The following is a 24,702-nucleotide window of genomic DNA, read 5'->3' as shown; positions in this document are numbered from 1 at the left end:
GATTAAGCACTTTATAAGGCTGTTCATGCAAGTATCAGGCCAAATTTCCTCATTCTGTAGGCATAAGAATATATTTTTTGCTTAGTTCAATAAAGCCATTTGTATTCATCTCTACTGATTCCACTATTGTTTTCCCTTGCTCAGCAAGATGTATATTACAGTTTGTTTAATTGTGTGTTTGATCTTTACTACTTAACCAGCTCTATTTATCATTACAATGCATCAGTACATTATAAAGCTTTCAGGCACATTTATCAACATAACAAAGCTCCCACTACAGAAGAGTCCTCCAGGGAAATAAAGCAACAACAACAAATACTTCAATGCAATTCACTTAACAGTACAAATATTTGTAATTACAAAAATCTTTAAGAGTGCTTCTTCCAGAAATGGTGTGTTTTACTTAAAATTGCTTTTATAATGTGATAGTTCCTCCCATGTATGCAGCTGATGGGTTTCTCAAATTAAAGAAAGCAAGGCCAAATTAGCTGCTTTCTCATATTAGCTTTTGCTAATGTGAAGGCAGAACTCAAGTTCACTGATGTGCTAATGAAAATTTAGTTACCCCTAATAAAGTGAATTTAAAACATTTAAAACATTTAAAAACCACTAGTGTGTGATTAATAACTAATAAATACATTACAGTGTGAATGCAATGCTGTGGATAGCTACAAGCCATGTGGGAACCAAGCCTACAACAATCAATTAACTATTGATTGCAATGCCTGTAAATCATTGATTAACCCTTTATAAATAACAAATACATTACCCCTGCTGTAAACTGGGACCACCAGGTTCTTTTACATGGCTCTCCACGTTTCTCATGTCCATCAAAGACAAATACATGTTGTCAATCTATTTTAATTCCAGAAAAATATATATATATATATATTTATATTTAGCATTCTTGGAAAATCTGGTTTTACTGTTTTACTCTATTAGCAGGTTTTGCAGGTTTTTGGTTGTTTGTTTTTTTTTTTTTTTTTGGTTTTTTTTTTTTTGGGTTGTTTTGGGGTTTTTTTGGGTTTTTTTTGGTTTTGTTTTTTTTTTGTTGTTGTTGTTGTGGGGTTTTTTTTGGGTTTTTTTTTTTTTTTTGCTTTTTCCTCATAGGAAATTATTGCAAACTGAAGGGTATCCGAGGAAGTTAGCTGAAAACTGTCATCTCATGTGATCAATCACACTATTAAAACAGCCAGAACTCTTTGAAACCACAAGAACTAAAAGTGAATTCATGAATACAATCTTAAAATATCAGCACTAAGATTCTGAAGGCAAGTACTCAAAAATTAGCAAATCCAAACCTGTGATATTTTGAGAACTTCAGTGTGGCCACATGAACATTATGATGCTGAAATGACCAGCACCATGCTGCATTTTCCATGGGACTGTACAGAGCCTTCCACTCAGAAATCCAGTAGCCTGCCATCAGAAGACCAATGCTCCATTAATAAATGACTGGTCAAAAAGCTGTTTCACACCTACTGCTTTTTTCTAGACCCAATCTATTGGCATTATTATTGTGCATAATTTTAACACTTAGACTTTAATGTCCAGTCTGCCAGTGACACAGAGAAAGAAAGGAAATCAAACACTGCCCATGTTTCTCAAAGTTCCAGACCAGGACATTCCTACCACATTCCAAAACACAGTATATCAGATCATCATTTTGGGGCTTGCCTTTCCAAGCAAAACCAAAGAAGAGGCAGTGAAGATGCCACTGAAGCCACTGCAGGACCCAGGTGTGCAGGGGATGAATTTCATGTCCCAGCACCTCTGAAGAACAGGTACCACTACCCAAATGCAGGTGGGCTCAGCAGGGCAGTGAGGTGCATGGCTGCAAGGATATTGTCAGGGAATTGGACAACAAGGGTAGGACAGGCTTGGATGTGAGTGAGATGTCTGAAAGGAGCCAGCCAAAAGTGCTGCTGTCATCACAGAGAGGGAACTGGAAACTTCCCCGCAAGGGCCCCTGGAAGCTATTGAGAAAACAAACAAACAAAAAAAAAACCTCCAGACCCTGATGGAAGTCTGTAACTTGAGACATCTCCAGCAGGCAAAAGCACAAGGATGTATTTCACAGAGGACAAAATCTCATAGAGTCAGGATAACAAACAGCATAATCTATGCCCCAGCTTTGGAAAATACCAAGCATGTCTATGTTTCTCCTCTGATTTTCTTTGTTTCATTTTCCCCCCCATATTTGTGCCTCTAAAATATTTGGAGAAGGACTTATCCAATATTCATTTATTTGTTTATAAATAAATCATTTACAGAACCTGCGTCCTGAACAGATCCCGCTGGTAATTTATAAGGGAAATGACACCCGATATGAGATTAACAGGGGAGCCAGTACAGGCACAGCCTTTAAACAGCAAATTCTGTGAATTTAATAATCTCACCAGGTTGGTTAATACCTTATCCTCTTCAAACTCTGGGACATGATGGCAGAATCTGTTGCCAACCTCGAATGACCAACACGTAAATAAGAACGGGAGCATTTATGGACTTCCGAAGGGAAGATGCTCCATGCGCAATATCTAAACACGCCAAAATAGCTTATAAAAAAATAACATTGATGGAGGCGGCTTAAAGCAGCGGCGGGGAAAGCCCAGCCCGGTTTTCCCGGGGGTTCCACACGTCGTTTCCATGCACAAAGTGCATTTTGCCACCTAGTGGCTACCGCGGAGGGACCTCCGGTGTCCTGCGCCTTTGTCACCATCAGCCCCCACCCCTCGGGAGGGAAACAGCAGAAAGGGACAGCAGAAGATGAAAAAATAAAGTATACATGACGGGCACAAGCCAGATCGCTCAGAGGTCTGAAATTTAGCCGAGAAATCATTTAAAAAGCTCGTGTACCACAGCCCGGGTGCCGCAGAGCCAGGACACGATCCTGGCGGGGAGCGGCGAGCGCGAAGGAATTCTGAGAAGGGAATTTGAGAAAACAACAGCTCAGCTCCGACTTCGCCCCTACTGTGAAATGCAGGGGTTGGCACGGGACACGCTTAGATCATCATCCCCTCACTGCGGCCAAAGGTTTGGGTTGGCACCGCAGCAGCCGCCACTCGGCTCCTCCAGCAGCCCAGGGGAAGGAAGGACATGGATTCCATCGCGTTCTTCTCCTGGATTTTCATGTATTTAACTTACTGAGAAGGTCAGGCAGCAATTTCTATCCCCTGACATGTTCGGCCAGGCAAAGGCTACAGCAGGCTGGGCAGGCATTGCAATTCTGAAAGTCCAGACCCGGGGAATGATCACACCGAAAAAGCATTTAAAAAAAACCCCAACATATCACAAACAAAACTTTCTACCCGGGAATCTACATCCCCAAAGGGATTTCAGAGGCTGATGGAGCTGAGCCTAAGCAGCTGTTTAGGAGTGCTTCCAACATCTGGAGTTTTAAACCTCACAACAATAGATTTTGGGGGGTGAATTATCAAATGTGGATTATCAAAGCAGTTTTTCAAAAATAGCTCTGCAGGTTGGAGAAGTTTCATCCTTCTGTGTCCTCAGGGGAGAGATTTGATGGGGCTGAATGTATCTGGAGAGAGAGGGGATAAGGAACAGCACACAGAGGTACCTCTTCTGGATGACATTTTATTTCTGCTGTGTGCATCTCCTAACTAGCAAAACCACTTTGAAACTAGAAGATTAAAGAATTACAATGAGAGGCTTACTCTGGACACACTTGGATCTGCAGAGACTCTCCTTGGTTTGCTCCACTGTAATCTCAAGCACTTAACTGGAAAAACTCCATACATGAGAAGCTATTTCTTTTAGGATTTTACTTAAATCACTGAAGACAAGCAGAAGAGAGACCCCAGACTGATGAATCTAGATTTAAGAGCAGCCACCATCTAATGGCTCAACAGCCTTTTTCAAAGGGAAACCGTGGTATCCCCTTAGTTCTGAACTCTGCTGTGTCACACAAACATCACAAACTACTGGGAGCCACTGCAGCTCCATTGACAATTAATTGCAGATGAAAACTAAAGAGCTTTAGGGATCACTGTGACATCAGAAACATTATCCTCCTCCCATAAAATTTGGATGTAACACATAAAGAGAGTTCTCCAAATGATGATGTTCAGTCCAGACCCCGTGTCACTTGGAAAGGCATTCACTGGAATGACACATTTTGCTCCAGGACACATCTAAAAATCCAAGTGGTATATGTGCCACAATCCAAGGGGGAACAATTTAATACTGCTCTTTGAACAGAATCAAGACTTCTATTTCTCTGTAAAATAGGATCAGAACTCAGCCACTAGTTACATGATGAAAAACCATGCCTTTTTTTTTTAAATTTATGGAGGTTGAAAACCTCTGAAATGAGCTCTGAGTCACAGTGGATGTTTTTCACTCTTACCTGTGCTTCCTGCTATATGAGGGCTGTGTCCTGCACTGAAAATGGCTGGTCTGCAGGAGGAAGAGAAAAAAGAAAAAGAAAACTACAGCTGTTCAGAATATGAATACTTGAAAACCTCGTTTCAGCCATCAGTTTCAAAGGACAGGCACTCCATGCTGGGAATGGGAAGTGATGGCCTTGGAGCTAATTACAAAGTGCTGCAACTTAAGAGACAAAAATCTATCACCAGAACTTCATACACAATAAACAAATTTCACATACACTAGGCCTTGAAGAACCATGAGCAAGCAAACAGCAAAATGAACTAAAACTTGTATCAAGAAGAGGCTGGAAATCCCCTGACCCCGTTTTCACATGGAAACCACTGGTGCTGATAACTGCAAATGTGTTACTGGAAAACACCAACAGCAGATTTTCTTTCTGTTGTGGTTTAAGAGCAGTAAAATACAGCACAGACTTAGCTTTACATGAGGGCTTAGCCAAAATCCTACTGAACAGCAGCGGGGACTTAAATGGGATTTACTCTGGTGCTTTTAGGTGTGCTGAGGAGGAAGTTTGCTGCTTCCCGAGGTCCCAGGGAAGGGGATAGGCTGTGGAGCCGACAGCTGTGTTGGAGGCAACTGGTTTGAGAATTCAACCCATTGCATTGGGTGGGACACTTTGAAAATGGCTGGAGGGGTTTAGAAATACAAGTCTGGGATGTCAGCTCCTCAGGAGATTTATTTTTAGCTGTTGATTTGCTGCCCTAACTCCTAGAGTTTATCTGGGGAGCCAGCTCTGTAAGCTTTTCCCAAACTCTAAAAGGTCTCAGTTTACACAGCACAGACAAATAAATAGCACTGTCACACTGACACATAATTGTCTGCTTCTAATATGTCAAATGTGACACATAATAAAAGGTTATTGTGGCAATTTAAGCTATGATCTTGCCCTGCTTCATTGCTTTAAATCTTTGACCTTTGAGACATTTGATTTTGGGGTTCTTCCTAAACTTCCTTACTTTATTTCTTGAGACAACTCCTTATCCTTTTTAGGCAGCATATGAAAGAAGGGAGGTAGATGTGTAGTTAAAGACTGTGTAAGTAACAAATATCTCCAAGGGACTGGCATGCTCAGAGAATTATCTGCGTCATCTTGGGCATGTCCCAAATGCCTCTAATCATCCCAAGGACATACTTCGGTCTGTTTATGGTGGCCATGACACCATCATGACCCCCCAAAACAAACAGTGCTGCTTCAAGAAAGCACTCCATTATGGCTCTGAGCAGAAGTGTAAGGGCAAAGTGAAGTGCTGAGACCAGATATGAAGAGGTTGATTTGTTTTTGCGGTACAGAAAATGAAGGAAGGAAACTCCAGATGAGGATCTGCATAAAAAAAAAACCAAAAACCAAAAAACAAAAACAACAAAAAAAAAAAAAAATAAAAGAGCAGCCCCAAACCGGACACAAAAGATGTAATATACAACATGGGTTTAGTGAGGTGGCGTGCAAGGAGGTCAGCCAAGGAGAGCTGAGTCTGTGTCAAGCTGAAACTCACAAATGGAAAGTGGAACTGCCTTCCACTTCTCTTCCAGAAAAGAGAATTCTAAGGGTAATATTCTAGGTCTCCCAAAGGCTAGAAAGAGACAAGGAAGGACACGAGGCAGAAGTTGAGGGGTTGTATCAAGTTTGAGACCCAGGTAAGGTCCATTCTGCAAGAGGCAGACACACAAAGTGTGCAGATGGTGGATGAAAGGAGCACTCAGATAACGAGAGCAGGACCACTCAGTGTGGAGCTCTGGCTGCTAATGAGGGCTGCTCTGGCTGCTACCTGGGCAAAGAAGGACAAAGAAGAGGATTAATTAATTTCCTTGAGCACTTGTGACTTAGAAGGAAAATAGTTTACCAAGGAAACTGGAAAGCTGATGGAGGGAAGAAGACAACAGCTGAAAGACTGAGATCAGAAACCCTGAAATTCCATTTGCAGAAGATAACCATATAGGACTATGTCATTCCAAAGAGCAAAAATACAGAGACACAAAGAAAGGATGGATAGTGCAATGGAAGCAACTGGAAAAGAAAATAGATGAATAATACAGTTAGTTCCTCCTGGAAGATGTGTCACTGACCTCAGCACAAAGGCAAAATGGCTAAAATGTGACATGCTCTCTAAATTCAAGCCAGCCTACATGACCTCATGTTTAGCATGAAACAATAACTGGAATTTAGAGGCAGGGAAAGCCAAATGAAATAAAGCCATTTAAAAATTATAGTGACAGTCATCCCTTATTTAAACAAGCTACTAAAGGCGACAGCAAAAAAAATGCCCATCACTTGACATTTTCACATAAATACTAGAAATCTTTCTGAAAGATCTACTGAATTCAAAACATGGTATCATTTAAGGAAGACTCATATCACATACCACACTTAACAGCTTTACTAGGTGGTCAGACAAATGATCTAATACTACACTGTGCCCTTAAAATTTTTTCAATTTACAAAATAGCAAGGTTGGAGTGAACTGAATAAAGGAAATGTTGGTAGTGCTGCCTTCTCCTTCAAGCAGAACAATCAACACCACATATCCACTGAAATGAGAGGAGGAAACCCTTCAGTCTGAGGCAAGGAGCAAGCTGGGAACAGACAGACTGCAGCAGTCATGGTCATTTGGAAAGCCAGTCTTAATAATCTGAGGTGGAAACCGGACAAGAAAATCAGGCATTTTCACAAAAAAAACCCAAAACCCTGTAATAAGGGAAAAAGCTTTGAAGCTTGTTAAAAAGGAAGGTAAAGTGTTTTATCCTGAATGGAAAAAAAGCCTCTAGTTGTTGGTTTGCTTACACAAATCTTGTACAACATTTAAACAACAATCTCACATTCTGGATTATAAAAACAAAGTTATATAAAAAACCAAAAGGACCCAAACACAAAACCAAAACCTCAACCCAAGCTGCAGAGACTTCAGGACCAAGTCCCAGGAACTCCCTGTTGACAGAGAACTTTTCCTAACCCCATTTAAACTGTCATGTACCAGCATTTCTTTTACATTTCTCCTTCCTCCACAGCATTTGTTACTTATAGCCATTTCCCCAACTCAGCCTTCAGTTTTAAGCTGAAAATATCAAGTTACTCAGATTTCCTCTCCTATGAGTCCTGCACACCATCAGTGAATTTGAGAGCCCATCTCTCCTGACTTCAGCTCCTGCTCAGTCTTTTGAAAATGCCTGACCAAAATTACTCAGCAAATGTAAGAGGTCCTGTGTAACATCTCCGATCCTTCTCAGACCTACCAAAACCACTGGGCCAGATGAATCTGCCACCACACTGCTCCTTCCCACAGCATCAATTCAGCAGTCCTACCCTGGGTCCTTTCTGCTAAGTTTTTGTTTGATTTGCAACCACCTGACTCTGCATCTGCACAAGTGGCATCTTTCTGCCCATTCTTGGACAGCACCAAATTCTTGTGCTCCCCAGAGCCTTGTGTCATCCAGCTGTTGCCTGCAGCCTTTGAGCCAGCATTTTTGTGTTTAGCCTCATTCTTTGTCAAGACCTGCAATTCAAATAATGCCACCAAAAGCAAATCATGTTCAGGGCAGGCACTTCCATCAAACTCCTCTTTCAACACTGCCTCAGGTCACCTGTAGCCTCTGCTGCCATCACCTTCTCCACTCTGTATTTTCCCACTAACTGCATCTTCTGTCTACACTTATTTAGCTCATCCTTCACCAAACAGAGGAAAATCTCATCACATTTCCACTATCCAATAAAAGCAGTCATAAAAGAGAGAAGGTTGCTCTGGCTTAACAGTCTTCTGTTTATTATGGGCCACTTTTCCAACCAGTCGTTTACCCCAAGTTTGGCTTTTCACTACTTTTCAGCTACTATAGCCCAAATCAGTGTCCATCAGTCTTGTCCCTGTCCAGATGGCTTTTCCTTTCTGAAGCAGGAAACTCTGCTCCAGTCAAACCAAGAGATAAAATCAAACACCAACATGGAAACATTGAACACTGCATTTCAGGCTCAAATCCTGAAAAGGTTTGTGTCTGAGCAAGCATAGACAAGAGCTCAAATGCTTCTGAACTGAGCCCAAGAAGTGCACACAATAAATACCATTTCTACTTCTATTATTGATCCACTAGGAACAAAATGTACTTACACAAGCCATGTCCAAAAAATGCAAGGAACACTCCTGGTTTTTCCTTGGGAAATGGGGCTGCAAATGTGGCTGTCAGCAATTCTTGGCAGCCAGATGTTAAATGTTAGTTTTACATATGTTAAAGAAGCAACTTCAGTCTGACAAAGCAGCATCTTAAAATATGAATTACCCAAGAAATATGAAATCCCACTTCAACAGAAGAGACTGCATTTGACTTTTTGCAAGTTTTTGGCCTCAAAGCTCATAGAAGTGTCTTTGCTGGGATAACTTGCAGCTTTAGGGCTGTTTTCTGTTTTGTTTCAGAGGGAACAGAAACAGTTTTACCATCAAATAAATTTAAATGGATGACATTTTTACCTCTAAATGTTCAAGGCAAAAAGCTTCCTCTCTTCCATAGACAAAATTTCACTGTACATAGTGCTCCCTGCACAGAGACCCACAAATTTCAGAGCTTTGTGATTTGCAGTCTCTTCCCTTTCCCAAACTGAGGTGGAGGCTGCTCTGCAGACCTGCAGGAATGAGGGCCAAAACTTTTCACAGATCCCATAAAACCAGCTCACCAACTTCAGGTGAATGCTCTGTTCAGACTAATAGTGAAAAAAGAGACAACAAACCACCAAGGAGGTTCATGTCCAGGTTCAGTTTTGCCCACCACGGATTTCCCTCCTGAAGCAGCTAAACTTTTTTTTTTTAACTTTGCAGGGATGAAGGACATCTTACCCAGGAGCACAGGAAAGGTTGGAACGGAATCCAGCTGGAATCTAACCTGCCTTGAACACACTTGTGCCTGTGCTCAAAGAAACAAACTCCTTCAATAAAGCAAACACAATTACATCCTGCTGCAGCCTTCCATCATCACAGAAACAAATAAAACAATGGACACTTCTCATGTTGGACTTCGGCAAAAGACATTTATTATTATTATTACTGTTGTTGTGTTGCTGTTGTACCTCCTCTGCTCTGCCCACAGTGGTGGCATAAATGCTGTTACCACATTGTAGCTGATGATGCCGGTGTACAAATCAAAATCCATCTTAATTTCAAACTCCATTAGAAACACAGGAAAAAAGATCAACATTTACGAAATGTAAAGGGAAAAATGGTATGGAAAGAATTATTTTTTTTTTTTTATTTTTCAAGCTTCCAAGACAGTATTACAAACAACAGAGAGCAAAGTAAAGCTAGAAATGAAATACTTGACAGCATCTGTTTAAAAATTACAGCTAAGAAACCTAATAAAAGTTGAATAAACAGTTACTAGAAATAAAAATTTTTACACATATGATATTTGTCTGGGATTTTTATTTCTTTAAAATAATTCATACAAATGGTTACAGTCACAAACATGATTTTAACCAAAAATATTGCTAGCCTACCACATTACCAGGAAGGAATCAATGTAGGCAATGAAATGCTGCTACTTTTCAGTAGTCTAGTGCCTTTTCCAGATACCACCAATAATATATACTTTAACTGGTGACAAAAAGCACAATGCTCCGTTTATACAAAACCTTTTTTTTCCTCAAAATCTCTTTGCAAGGTTGTCTTCATTTTGAAATAAGGGAATTCATGCCAAAATTAGGAAAAACTGTTTTTCTTTTGTTTACGAAATTATTCTAAAAAATAAGACAAGCAGGTAGAAAAAACAATGCACTGTGTGGCGTAGAAAGAAAAATGGGAAAAATTCATTGTCCTGAGAAGTTTGCCAACTGCCTCATTTTTGGGCATGTTTGAAAATATAAAAGAAAGGATTTTTAATCTCAAAACTGGTTTGTTGAATGCCTCCCTTATGTTTTTCCTTGTTGACAGCTAAGCAAACAAACCCTTTTTAATGTTCTAGAAACTGTACACAGACAAGTACATTCATGATATAATTAACTACTAACTTCTCTTGCTTAACAAAGAACCCATAGGACACAGAAACAGTGAATCAGTCCACTGGACAGGGACAAACTACAATTTATACGGAGGAAAAAATGTTTCCAAATCTTCTTTTTGTCTCCCACCTTTTCCTTTTATACTGTATATTGGACCAGTTTCTAAACCAATAATCGTCTCCTCCTGTAAGTTCATGGTTTTGCCTTTAATCAAAATCCAGGGTTTTGTTTTGTGTTGTGTTGTTTTCCACGCTGCGGCTGAAGTCTCCGATGTTGGGAATGCTGTTGTTGGCTACAATTGGTCGCTGGGGTGGTCTCTATCAGCTTCTGGTTTGACAGTTTGGCCGGGGGATGGAGCATGGGGCGGGTGGGCTACAGCAGGGAGGCCGTGTGATAGAGACATGGGGTTGGGGACAATTCCTTCTACTGCTGCAGGTATGCCAGTGGAAGCCACGCTGACAACGCCCGGGGGATACCTGCTGGGAGGAGAAAACCAGAGCAGACATTAAAACCAGGAGCTGACTGAGCAGAGAGCCCACCCTGCCTTCTTCTAGAACTATGGATGCCTCTTTTGCTTTCAGACCAGTTAGAGAGACAGGGGGTTCAGCTCCAGGTGAGATGCCACATGCAGATGCTGCTACATAAAGCAATGGATGCTGTATTTTAACCAAATGAGACATGAAAGTTTGCCAGATTGTTTCTTCAGATTGAAAAGCAGGAGTAAAGATTCAGATTTAACAACATAGCAAAGGAAACCACCTTCAAGTTTCGCTCCTCTCAAAGCATAACCTCAACAAGAAGCAATTCCACCTGAGTCCGTACAATATGTTCTCTACAACTTTTCCTTTTTTTCCTCTTTCATTCTCATGTAGGAATTTTAAGTTTTCATTGTTGTGGTTTGAAAAAAAAAATTCTTTACGCTGTTTTTGCAGTCTTAGCTTCCTGACAGCTCCCCCAAAAGCCATCACACCCACACACTCGTAAGATGACAAACTCAAGCCTATTGCACCTCAGTAACTTTTTCAGCAGCAAACTTGCCACGGCACTTGCCTGAAGGAAAACCAGTGCCAGTTACATAAGGACAAGTGCTTTAGGCAGACTGCAAGAAAGAGAAATGCCAACACAAAATTTATGGATGGTTTTAAATATTTCTTCCTCTATCTGGACAAACACTGAGGCCTAAATATTTTATGCATTCAACAAAAGAATCACCCTCTGATTCAGCTCAATTTTATGATGGCTCTGATGTTATCAGGCTAAAAAAAATCTTGCAGATCTACTGTTCCAGTCACAAACTTCAGATGTAATTGATGAACACTGGTACTTCACATGCTGTATAAAAAAGCTACACATGGATTTAATAAAATATGTGGGTTTTTTTAGTCAAATACCTCAATACCTATTTGCAAGTTATGTCACACTGGCGACTTAGCACTGACCCTTTGCTTCCCCTCCTCATCATAAAGTTGCACACTCATTTCTCATTTCCCTCATTCTCTCCTGCTTTACTGTGCTCCACCCAAGCATCCTGATGAGGGCATTATCCATCTGAAAGCCTGAACACAAAAAAACACCACTCACTGCAGCTTTTGCTACCCAAGTATTTACCCAGAACTACCTGGGACAAAAGGCACTTGCCAAGCTTTTTTCAAGTACATTATTCTGCTGTTGATGATCTTCTCCTCATCACAGATCAATGTATCAGAGAATTTCACCCTATTTCTGCATCTTTTCCACGGTAATATGTGTTTGTGCTGCTCATCCCAAGTTCCCTCAAACTGGCAGAAAATTAGTGCAGAACTTAGGCAAGACTCAGGAGAAAAAAGCTGGACGCAAGCACACTCACTTGTTTTTTTGCTTCCCCCATAGAAACATAATGGGAACTACTTTTGGGAACATGGAGCCAGAGGAGCTCAGCAGGACTGACATGACACAGGGACAACAGGGACACCACACACTGCTCTGGTCATCCTGGGAAAGACTCCTACACACCACAACACAGATTGTAATCTGGATGGGTAAAGAGGCTGTGACTGATCACACCACCTGCAGGCCAGATAACTTTGTTCCCAATTGTACACATATTTACAGGGCTTCCTATGCTAATTCCCTCTCCACAGAGGTTCTTTGGAATGAATTTGCAGTTGCTAATGGAATTAGTTGCTTGTTTCAGTAACTCCATTTGAATCTTATTAATCAAATTTGCTTCAATGCCTATGAAAACTGTCAGACAGTATTGTTTTACCTAAATTTAATTTTGAAACAGCTTTTCTGTTATTCTAGATGCTTTGCAAGACACACAACACAACATAAATTTCCATTTAAAAGTCCAACACTGCAGCTGCTCTCAACACACAACCTCTACTTTCTAACAACATATTCCCTGAGTATCAACACACCAGAGCTGGAAAAAAAAGTCAAGGACAGAGCAATTTCTGCAACTGTGTTTTCCTCAGCAAGAAAAGCCAGAGCCTCCCCTTGTGAAAATGGACAGTGCTGGATCAGGAGCACTAAGAGTTACCTTATGAGCACATTAAACATTTCAAACTGTACATCTGTAATTATACTCTGACTCCAGATATCCTTTCTGTATATAAGGACATTCCCTTGGACACCAAGTCATAATCACCAGGATTCTACCTGCCAGCACCTCACCTCAGGTACAGGTTTCCTACAGACTTTTAGTAACATCCAGAGGCCCTACAATTGTTTTTCTTGTCCTAAAGCTACACAGTGGCAGCAGCCAATATACAGATACCATACTGTTCCACAGAAACTGCATTGTACTTGACAACTCCTAACCCTGCTTTGCAATCCTCTTTCTCTAATTTTTGTCCCTTTTTAATCATCAGTGTTGCTCAAACCCTGTCTCTGAAAGGGCACATAAACTCAAGCCTCTACCCATGAGCATATGTAGTCTATGTAACCTTCCCTTTTGCTGCTATTTATTGCTTTTCTAGTCTTTCAATTTTTTCTATTCTTAACCACCAAATACATCCTCTCCTGCACTTCATGAAGTTCCCCTCTATGCTCCTCCTCTGGCAGCAGTAAGTTGAAATGATTTCCAGGTAAAATGTCCACTGAACTAAATCTCTGTGAAAGCAGAAGTGAGCAATCAGTTAGTTATACCTCTTCTTTTAATTCATACTCTTCCATCCTCTCCCCCTATGTAGTCTTAATTTAGGAGGAAAGATACAGTAGCCCTCTTAATTACAACAGATGGGCAACTCTAATTTCTACTTCACTCTCATCTATCTTTTAAGCAGCAGAAGCACCTTGAACTCACTATATTAAGTTCTGTTAAAGAAACTGAATCTGTCCTAGAAGAGGTTCAATTTTTAAGTGCACTCTGTTATCATGCACAGAGTCTGAAAATCACCAGTGAAGTACCCCAACATGAAATAACTCCTGAATTATCATCCAGCCATGCTCATCCAAGTACCTCTTCAGTACCCAGGTATTCACAGAATCATGGAATGGTTTGGGATGAAAGGGACCTTAAAGATGATTTTGTTCCAACTCCCTGCCATGGGCAGGGACACCTTCCACAAGACCAGGTTGCTCAGAGCGATATGCAGCCTTATCCTCTACCTGTTAGGAGGCAGGAAGATGTGTGGAAATGTCTATAAATGGCATAACCACTGTTCCTGGCTGCTGAATTTCCCTGTGCCTATGACCTGCCTGCTCTGTGACACAGGAAGTGGCAGGGGGTTATTTCACAGGCAGCTCAGTAACAAATACACAGTGATAACACAAGATCAGGGTAGGTTATGCTGCTTTACCAAGACCACTACAAATAATTCCTTCTCAGGAGTATTACTGATCTTTACTCATGGAATAGGCCCTGTTTGCATGACCTTTAGTGTTGATAGGGTGTCTTGCATTTTGCACAGTAAATGGTTTTGTTTTCCCCAGAATATGATGATATTCAGATGATCTAGATTACAATCTGTTCAATGTTATTGGCTTGTGATAATATCTGATAATTTGAGATTTCTGTCTTACATCAAAATACAAGTGAATTATATATCCAAAATAAAACAGCCTCGTTAGTTTTAATTCACCAAGAGATAGCTGCATTTTTTAACATATCAATTATTATCCCAGATCTTATCTTCTAATGCAATTACATGAGTATGATACAGTTATTAGCACATCTGAAACATTGTACTGTCTGTGAAAGACTCCAGAACTCACTTAGCTCAACATAATCCTGGATTGCAAAGAAAAGATGGAAAAATTTGGTTTGAATAATCAATTCAAATGCTGAACTTAATCCAGGTGGGATTTAAGCATCAGCAAACACTGCTATTGAAACCAATTTCTTCATAAAACCTGAGCTTCAAGTGATGCATATTTTGCACTTCACACAGTAGTAACTGCCTTTACCCACATTCAAACACTATTCTATTTCCCCTCCAAAAACCTTTTAACATTTATTGTATAACGATTAACTCCTGCCTCAAAATTCCTAAAATTAATTTTACTTTGCATTTGAAAATAATTAAATCAGAATCTTACAATAAATTGTCTTTATCAAAAAAATGGACTGAAACAATGTCATAAAAAGCCACTCAGTTCTGTGTTTATCCTGCTTAAATTGAATACATATGGTCTTTACCTTGTAAATCATTAACTCCCCCAAACATTCCTAAGTTAAAATTAATTTCTGGCTGCAAAGCCTGCTTCTGCTGGACTTGTGACCCCCAAAACAGGAACAAAAAGCTGCATTTTATTTGGGCATGGACCCCTGTTCTTAACTGCCATGACAGGGCTGGAGTTATTACCTCCTGTCCAGCAACACCTGCCTTTAAGTCCCAATTACATTCAGCCATACCCTCACTACTCCAAACTGAAGTCCATGAAACCAGATGCTGTGTGGAGGAGAACATGTGTGCTTGAGCTTCTCATTTAAGCAAATAAAAACACCCTTCTTAGATACTTAGGGCTATGGGCATACTTCCAGAACTAAACATCAACCGATGTGATCACCAAATCCAAGTTATTCTTTTCCCTTGGTGCACTTATGGCTCCTGATGAGGGGACTGTGGCAGAGGGTGGGTGGTGACACTCAACCCTGACACCCCTCCAACCCTTTCTGATTGTTCCAAGTTACTGGGACAGGATAACTTTGCTTCACTTCTCAGCAGGGCACAGCTGGGTTCCCATGTGGAGTAACACAAAACCAAGAATCCCCTCTCTACTAGAAGTATGGGGAGTCCTCCTAAAGAACAACAAAGGTAAAGCAGATGCATGAGGAAGGACAGTGGAAAGATGAGGATTAGGATAATGAGATATGACTCCACTGTCCCTTTCCCCAAGGCATTGAGGGAAGCTGGCATTTGTAGCTTTCTGCCACTTTCATCCTACTTATGTGTAAAAATCATACTGGAAAATACAAAAACTGCAGGTGTTTTTAATAAATAAAAATTGTCTGAAGCTGGCTACTAGGAAGGATCTGCTGCTAGAATAGCTGCTAGGGATAAAGGGACAGAGAAAGACTCTCAAGCAAACCAAGTAACTAAGGAATGTGCATATTAGATGTAAAAAATTGCCCCTTTCTATTAATTATTAAGACCTGCTTTCACAGTTGACTGAAAATACATACATCAAGTCTCTCAAATGCTTCTGCTTAAAAATTAAACATATAATTTAGAAAAAGCCATTTTAAACATATTTTCATAATCACCACAGGCTGTTGCACTGTTTTCAATACTGAGTTACTTGTTCTCTCTTGTGTCTGAAATGTGAGTTTATTACTGAAAGTCATTCTGTAACCTACAGCTGCATCATTACCTTCAGCAAAGGAACATAACACTTCCACCGCAACACTGGAGAAGACCAGAATTATTTTACTTGAATTTACAAACAAATGCATATTGCTCACAAACTAACCCAACAAAAAAAGACTGAAAGAGCAGGATTCATAGTTAGCCACACCATGACTGACATCAACTAACAAAACAAGATTATTCTCCTGAACACAACTATTGCAAAACAAATAGAACTGGTGTGTAATGCAAAAGCACTTCAATCATTAATAGGAAGGTCTTTTATCTATTCTTGAATACCTGCACTGCATTATGGAGGTATTTCTTCTACCTCTTCAGCACACTTACCTGTATGCAGCACCATTAAGCTCTGGATGAACAACTCCAGGGTCCATACTGGCCCAATGTGTAGCTGCAGTCAAGTGATCTTTGTTAACACAGTTTTTCAGACTGTCTGGAATACGACCTAAGATGAAGCAAGGAAGTGGAAATACAAAGTATAAAAATTGTGTACCTTATACTCTTAGTATGTCTATGTTAAAAATACTTACAAATATTTGTGTACTTAAATCAATACATAAAATGACACTAAGAGCTTGTTTCTGATCCTTGCTGTAGCCTTTTGCCTGGGACTTAGGTAATAATGGCTGAAATGCTCTGCTTAATTTCGATTTTCCTGTCTCTCTTTATCTATTGTATAGAGGGTCTTAGTAGAAGCAAAATCAGTAAGTCATCTTTCCAAGAAGCTGTAATTTGGATATAGAGCATAGCTACCAGTCAAATTCAGTAATCTAGCCCCCTGCTTTCTGTCCTTAACATCACTTTCCTCCTTTTCCTTCCACCTGTAAAAGTTAATGAAAAATATAGAATTCTGAATGGAATTGTGCCATAAAGCTGAATATGACCAACACTTATTCCCTGTCCTCCTGAACTTTCCCTACTTTATCTACATTTATTTACTGCAATGTATTACTCCTCAGCCATGCCTTTCATTCCTACATAAAATGGAAAATACACCAGAATTTCCTTTCTTCATTTCTTCAAAACCCTTCCTTAACCTCTGAAGTACAACTGAAGTTTTAAGACTGGAAAATCTGTCAACCTGAATCAGCACACACTGGACAAGCCTGTGACTGTCTTTTGCAGAACTATCTTCAGCCCTGCAACAAATGACCTGAGCAGATCCAACACAGATTTTCTTCATAGCAACAGGAAAGTTTCCACCTATTTTAACAGGAGAGAGATCAATTGAAGCATGTGTTTCTTCTGACATCTGTTTTAATGTGTCTTCAGTGAAGTTCAATCTTACAGTGCATTTGCACAGAGGGGCAGAAAGAGGTAATTTTGAATTCACCCCTGCCACTGCTGGTAAGAGTACTCCAGAAATCCTTTCAAACCCTTTCATGCTCCACAATTAAAGAACTCAGCCTTCTATCTCCAGCTTCCTACTGGTAATTTGATTAAGGACTTCACTATCTCTGCCTGCTCTTTCTGTCCATCAGCCTGGCCACAACGGGGCTGTAAAAAAGCCTTTTCACAGAACTGCTTTTCATGCAATGGAAACCATCAAACAGGTGTTACTCCACGACTTCATCTGATGTCCCTGAACCTGTCACATCTCCTGTGCACAAGCTGAAAGGGCTTTTAGCTCAGGACTGAACAAGGTGAGGTACATGCCACATTATAGGTGAATTCCAACCACCTAGAAATCATCTTCAAAATGTAGCTGAAATATACATCCATCTAAACTTCTGACAGAACTGTCCACAAATTTAAACACTATCTTTCTTCTTCTGATGTTTATATTTCTCAATCTTGTCTTCCTCTTTGCCCACCTCATTCTTCATTTTGCTAACTTCTGTAGGCATGTTCTACTAGTCTCCCCTCAAAATCCAGTAGATTTTCTTCTATTTTAAACTTCTAATAATCTTTTCACTTGCCATGCTTGCCTATCTCTTACATCCATTCCAGTAGTCCTCCTTATTTCATACTTGGAATGCTTTCAAGTTTAAAAATATATTTCAAGGTATTTAATTTCTGCTGATTATTTCTGTTTTACATATCACAACAACACTGACTTTTAAGCAACAGCAGAAACACTTAACATTTTTATTGTCAGATGGTAGTCATAGCCTTCATTCCTACACTTCACACCTTTTCCCAATTATTCTCCCTCTCCATGCCCTCTCTTCTTTGTGCTCCCCTATGGTTTTCATATATCCAGCTTTATCCCACATTTCCTGTATCTTTCCTACATTTGTTTCACTGCAATTCAATGTCATTCTCACCTCCTTAACGCTGGTCTCAGTTTGATCTTACTAAAAACCATATGCAAACAGGGAAGTGCTGACAGCTTCGATACAAATCAATGATCCAGATCGCTGAGAGCACCATCACACACTTGAAGGAACTGCAGGTCTGCCTTCCTAAGCACATATGCTTGGGCTCCTTCACAAATTTAACATAAAACTAGCTCTGGATAGCAGGCTCTTCCTTAGTTTTCAGACAATAGCCTATTAATGCTGATTTGCACATCGATCCTCCCCCACGAAGGTAGGATACTGGTTTGTGCAATCTGTCCCAGAGCTATCTGGGAGCAGGCAACAGTTATTGAACCCCCTGACAAACAAACAAACAGATGTACCACTGGAGTTCTGGAGTACAGCCACAAGGACCTATTCCAGCAAAGGGATGGTCAGACTCTTCAGGTCACCTCTAAAACAGAGTGAAATTGTCCAGTAAAGGACAATTCAGCTCGGGAGTTTAAGAGGTGTCTTTAATTGGCATCCAGAAGAGAATCTTCTTTCTGCAAAGGCTATAAATGAAAGTAAATTGCCCAGCCTCTCTAGGCACAAGGCAGAGGGAAGGCTACTGCCAGTGCTTTTTGTGTAACAGAGCAATGTGCTGGCACTGAACTACTCTCAAGGTGACACAGATGGCCCTGCATGTCTGCAGAGCATTCAGACAGTATCGCCAAGGGGGACACAGCAAAGTCCAACTAAAGAGAAAACATTAGTGCTTAATGAATCATTTTCCAGTATGAAAATCCTTCCTTTTATTTTAGGCTACAAGGGATTCAAACCCATGCCAAATGGCTCAGTCCTCTCATTTTATTTATTAGCAGTGCATGTTTGAGACGTAGCTGTTTGCTCTTATGTGAGCAGTTTACAATTACATGGCAGTTATATAACAAAGACACTCTGCCCTTTAAAATGCCAGACTTCTTTAGCAAGGCTTTAAAGAGGGGAACACCTCAAATAGAATAACCTCCCAACAAAATACTGAAAACTTTACACAGAGAACTGCTCATGAGAAGTATAAAGGAGTGCCTAGGAAAAGCTAAGGAAGATACCAGCAATACCAGAAGGACTTGCAGTCAAATCCATCAATGGGTAATAGTTATATGCAACAAAGAAAAAAGCAGATGATTTTTCATATATAAATACATTTCCTTTACATGAAAACAGTACTTATTCTGCAATGCCTGCCTTCCCTTTGTAATTGCAAAGAACCTCCAAAATTACTTGTTCCAATTCTGAGAACAGACTAAGTGAGCATTTGCTGATTTCTGTGTTCCAAATACTAGAAACAAAACCCAAGGCTGCTTCTTTTAGGCTTCTTTCAAGACTGAAGAAATAGGTTTCTTAAAAAGAGCTACACAGTGAAGGAGCTAACAGTAACAATGTGAGTCAGTACCTGTGATCGCCCTTCGGATCTCTCGTGCTGCTTCCTCCCGCATCTCAATTGAGGCTTGTTCACTATACCAGGCTGCATGTGGGGTGCAGATCAGGTTTGGTGCATCCTTCAAGGGGCCCTGACTAAAGCTAAATAAAAATTTAAAATAAGATCAAATGACAAAAAAAATACTGGGGGCAAGGGGAAAAGCAAGGTGGGGAATCCAGATGGATTTGTACATACACAGATTAATTTCTACAACACAAAATAATTGCATTTCTATTCCTTCCTGAGTATGTTTACAATTTTGTAAATTTAATGTACTATTTAGGGTATAAATAAGCAACAATCACTTTTTATAGACTCAAAGGGTGGAACTTAAGTATAGCAGCAACATTAGCTTCTGTCCAATGCACTTACTGTAACTACAGTCACTGCCACTCCAGTTCTGGGGCAGAAATGCATGAAGGAAAACCCAAATTAATTTAGGATGCCATTCCATTTGCCTATGTTATCACAATTTTACTTTTATTGCATTAACTAACAAAGCTCTTCTCTGTCAGTATGACATCTAATCACTGAAAGAAAAAAAATCTTACAATTATTTCCAAATCAGAAGTGTGTCCATCAGCAGCCTCAATGACTTTTGGATAATTCAGGGTTTTTTATTTTTAACTATTTTTTCTTTCCCATTCCTTTATAGAAACTCCACAGAAAGAAGGAAATTTACAGATTGTTTTTCAGGGAAAGCAATGAATCTGTGTAGAAGTGTTATCACAGATACAAAGTAGAGAAACTGAAAATAATGGAAACTTGCTCCTCCTATTCATTTCCAGTTTTAATAATCTTGCAGTCAACTGTAACAGGAGAGCAAATATTTTAAGACAAAAGTGTGCTTTCAGAGCTGGTCATAATTCATAAAATGATAGATTTTATCTGTAGTTCAATAAACATCAAAATATCTGGCAAAACTCTTGAATAAAGAGCTGCATGCTGCAATCAGATAGACACGCAGCAGTGAAGCCAAAGGAAACTGTGGCTGTAATCCCGCAGCTGGATCTCTGCACATGGCATCTCCCTGCAGGAAATGGGGCTTCCTAGAGGTGCAGTGGGCTGCTTGTGCAGATCCCAGATAGGAACTGGGAAGAATGTATGTAGCTGAAAGTCCTCTGAGCTGCTACACTCTGGCTTTGCACAGCATTGTAATGACTACCTTGAGGAATAAATGAATCCAGGGTATGCATAAATAAAATTAAGTATTTGTGATGTGGCATCATGCCTCAGCAGATATAAAAATTCTGACTAAAAGGATACTTTCTCTTTTTTCAAAGGTTCTACTTCCCCCTCAAGCTGGAATGAGAGATACTGTCCTCTCTCCAGTCCTTACAACCTGCCCTTAATCTGTTCTTCTTCAAAAACTTATGTGGATTGTTCCAGTTAAAAATAACAATTTTCCCTGCCCAGCCTGAAAAAGGCTTGTCACATGCAAGGACTAAGCTACAGCAGTCTGTTCTCAAGACTCAAGGACATATGAAATAGGCTCATTTTGATGAGGAGTGCTGATATCTCAGTGCCAATGCCACTTAGGGGAGTGGTGCATTTCTGCCTGAAACACTAGACTTAGTAATTAAAAAACTCAGGCTTGTGCTACCAGCCCTGCTACAGACAGCAGAGTCACTACTCCGCTTATAAAGGGTAAAACAAAATAAAACCTGCACTCTGACAGCCCTCCTCAATCTTTTTTTTGCAACCTCTTACACACTCATGGCTTTCCTGCAGAGGCAATCTGGACAAATATATTTTCCTTCAGAAAGGTGTCATAAAGCACTTCTCACACTACATCTCAACTCTCTGCCTTTGAAAGACCCTCTTCAGGCATCAACTGCCTCCAGAGCTGCATCAGTGGCAAAGGTGCACTCTCCTCAAAGCCATGGCCAAAACCATGGCCAGGATTTGAACTCAGGTTCCTGCTATTTCTACTAAATAAACCCACTGGTTTTGGCTTTTTTTTTTTTTTTTTTTTTTTTTTTTTTCTTTTTAAGGAATTAAATCTTGGATGTCACTTTTTTCACTTTTAACCACATACACAAACTCCATCTACATTTGCATTAGTCCAGTGCTGCACAGATTCATGTTGCTTTGCTACGGAGTATTTAGCTACCAAATGAACAGAAAACTCAATTTACTTGTTACTGTTGTTTGTTTCATGCACTAAGACTGAAAAATAAGAAAGTGAACAAAATAAAAAGAAAAGAAAAGGAAAAGCACCTGAATGGTTCTGACTCATGTACATCTAAGGCTGCCCCTCGTATCCTTCCTTCCTTCAGGGCCTGTGCAAGTGCTTTTTCGTCTACTAACCCACCTCGAGCTGTGTTGACCAGGAAAGCCCCTTGTCTCATCTAGGGAAAGTTAAAAAAAAGAATGATGAAATAAAAATAAATGAAATAAAATCGTTGTGGCATTATTTTTTACTGAAAATAAGCATCCATTACAACAAAGGCTATTCAGCTGGTTTAAACTGTAACAGTTGTCTTCCCTTTCCACTGGAAAGTACCACCAAATGTGATGCTTCTAACATAAAATGCTATTTCACAGCACTTAATAACCTTTTGTTTCTTGTAAGTAGTGTCTTTTAATAGAAGCGTTGTTTCAGATATTGTGCAGTAACATGATCAAAAGATACAACTGTGCATATGAAAGTGACAGATCATTTTATGCCTTTTTATTTCACTATGAAATTGCATGAGACAGAAACTACAGCACATTCTTAAACAAATTCATATTTTGTGGCTTTCAACTTCCACACAAATAAAAGCCTACATGAATTTTTCAAAAAAATCAATGCTTTTGGATTTTCAAACACTTTTCCCTTTAGTTGCCAAAACACAGTAGATATATGCATTATTTATTTTTGCTACTTCAGCTTCCTCCTCCCCTGAGAGACATTTCAAATAAAGGTCTAAAGAATCCTTCTATTATTCAATTAAAAGGCATGAAAATGAATTTGGTTGAGAACGCTGTGTGCCCAGGAGAGAAGCTGTGCTGTGCATGGTGCAGATTAGCATTGTAGATGACACTACAATCAGTATGGGGAGAACTACAACAATTTACACCATAATATATGCACAACTTGAAACCAAAGTGGCAGTTTAAATAAGAGAAATGGTACCGAAATAAACATAAATTACAACATCCTGGTTCCAGCCCCCTGGTATTTCATCTTTGGCAGATGTCTCAAACACTGCATGAAGGAAAGCGCATGAAGAGCAGGAACCATGGTGAAGATGAATAATGAAAATCTCATTTTGTACCAACTCTGTCTCTCAACATAAAAAAAAGCAAACCCCAACATTCTGACACCAACTCAACATCATGAAACCTACACATCAAACTAAACCTTAGGTAAATGGGTCCTTACGCTCAAATACTGAGTCAAAATGCCAAATTCATCAACAACAAGGAGGTTTGAATAAGTCAATTTTGGTTGTTTGGTTTTTTTTATGAGGTCATAGAGAATATTAATATGTACATGCTTGCAGTGTTTTGTAAAGAAAAAACCCACCATGTTTTACTGCCAACTCTCTAGGTTTAATGTGGCCCTGCCTCTCTCCATTTGCAGACTCCTATGCCTAGAGATCTATTCATACAGCAAAACCAAGCTCCACTTACAGGAGCAGAACTAAAGGATGCTTCTCTCAGCTTTATGTAATTAATTTGGGAATCAGAACAGCAAAGAAACTGGGGCAGGATCTTTAGCTGGTCTGGTAACAAGAAGAGATTCCTTATGGGAACAATCACTGCATCTCCAGTTCTTGGGTCAGTTGTAGGAGCTGTACCAAAACCAGCACAGGTGGGCTCACCCAAGAGCCACTCAGCTGTGCAGACACACCATAAAGGCTCGTGGCAGCTCATATACCCTTCCCATTTCTGTGCAAACTGGTAATTTGAGTTGTAAGTACAGCTTAGTGTATTTACAGGCCCTCTGAAGAACATGAACATTTTACTTGAAGTGAACCCTGCTAAATCTTCTGTCTAATCTGTCCAACTACCTTGCTTGAGTTTTCATTTTAAGACTATTTACAAAACTCCAGAACTAGCACCAAGACATGTTCAAATCAAACAAAACGTGTGCATAAATGCATTCTAGAGGGAATGAATGATGTGACTCATGATAAACTGTCAGGGTGGATGCAGCTGGAGATGATCCTTAACAATGGGTGGAAGCTTGAAAGAGCTTCACAGCTGGAACTGCTGACGTCTGTTAAATTCACCTACACTAAACCTGCAGAGCTGCTTTATAAAAGTATTGTGTTTAAAAGGCAGTTTTTTCTCAAATCTGTGTAACTAAAGATGACCTCAGTCTCTTAAGAGCATAAGTTCATTGAAACATTTCTCTGAGCTACTCTGGGACTACAAGGACAAGCAGGATGGCTTTACAGAATAACGATTCATTCACTAGAAAAGTTACTTAAGAGAAGACAGAGACCAAATTTTCAAAGACACTTGAAGTGTATGTCATTTCAGACTCAACAAAATTCAGGGTGAGACTTCAGTGAAATGAAATGCACCATACTTCTCTGTACTTTCTTTAAAAACTGGTTATAACATGAGCATTCAGTATTGGACAAAAATGGTATGCAATGCTCTCTAGAAATTTTAGGCCAACTCCAACATCTGTCAGCCTAAATCAGAATATACTCTACACAAATAAGCAGTCAGAGGGGTTACAATTTCATGGGTTTCACATCCCCTTTACTATCCAGACTGATTCACTCAAACTCCTACCCAAAGCAAGAACTATTATCTAACACTTTAATTAATCCTTGCTTTGATCATCAAGGATAACAAATAGGAAGATAAATGCTTACTTAAGAT

At 39.8% G+C, this 24,702-nt stretch overlaps 1 protein-coding gene across 10 annotated transcripts in view; it reads right to left on the bottom strand.

Annotated features, from left to right (window-relative positions):
* Positions 1–9,393: 9,393 nt before the first annotated feature.
* CTBP1 (C-terminal binding protein 1) overlaps positions 9,394–24,702 on the bottom strand; it is a 234,140-nt gene continuing 218,831 nt past the window's right edge. For 9 of the 10 annotated variants that reach the window (XM_053940075.1, XM_053940071.1, XM_053940078.1 and 6 more), the window contains 4 exons: positions 22,096–22,226; positions 19,849–19,976; positions 16,501–16,618; positions 9,394–10,860 (listed from right to left, as the gene is read on the bottom strand). In XM_053940075.1, coding sequence (XP_053796050.1) covers positions 10,674–10,860; positions 16,501–16,618; positions 19,849–19,976; positions 22,096–22,226 — 564 coding nt within the window. In that variant the 3' untranslated portion in view covers positions 9,394–10,673. The remainder of the gene's footprint in view (positions 10,861–16,500; positions 16,619–19,848; positions 19,977–22,095; positions 22,227–24,702) is intronic. The other variant, XM_053940072.1, reaches the window with a different exon arrangement.

This window comes from Vidua chalybeata, chromosome 4 (genome assembly GCF_026979565.1).
Source record: "Vidua chalybeata isolate OUT-0048 chromosome 4, bVidCha1 merged haplotype, whole genome shotgun sequence".
Lineage (NCBI taxonomy): Eukaryota > Metazoa > Chordata > Aves > Passeriformes > Viduidae > Vidua > Vidua chalybeata.
Note: the sequence above shows the minus strand (reverse complement) of the source record. Positions and strands in the feature narration are given on the sequence as shown.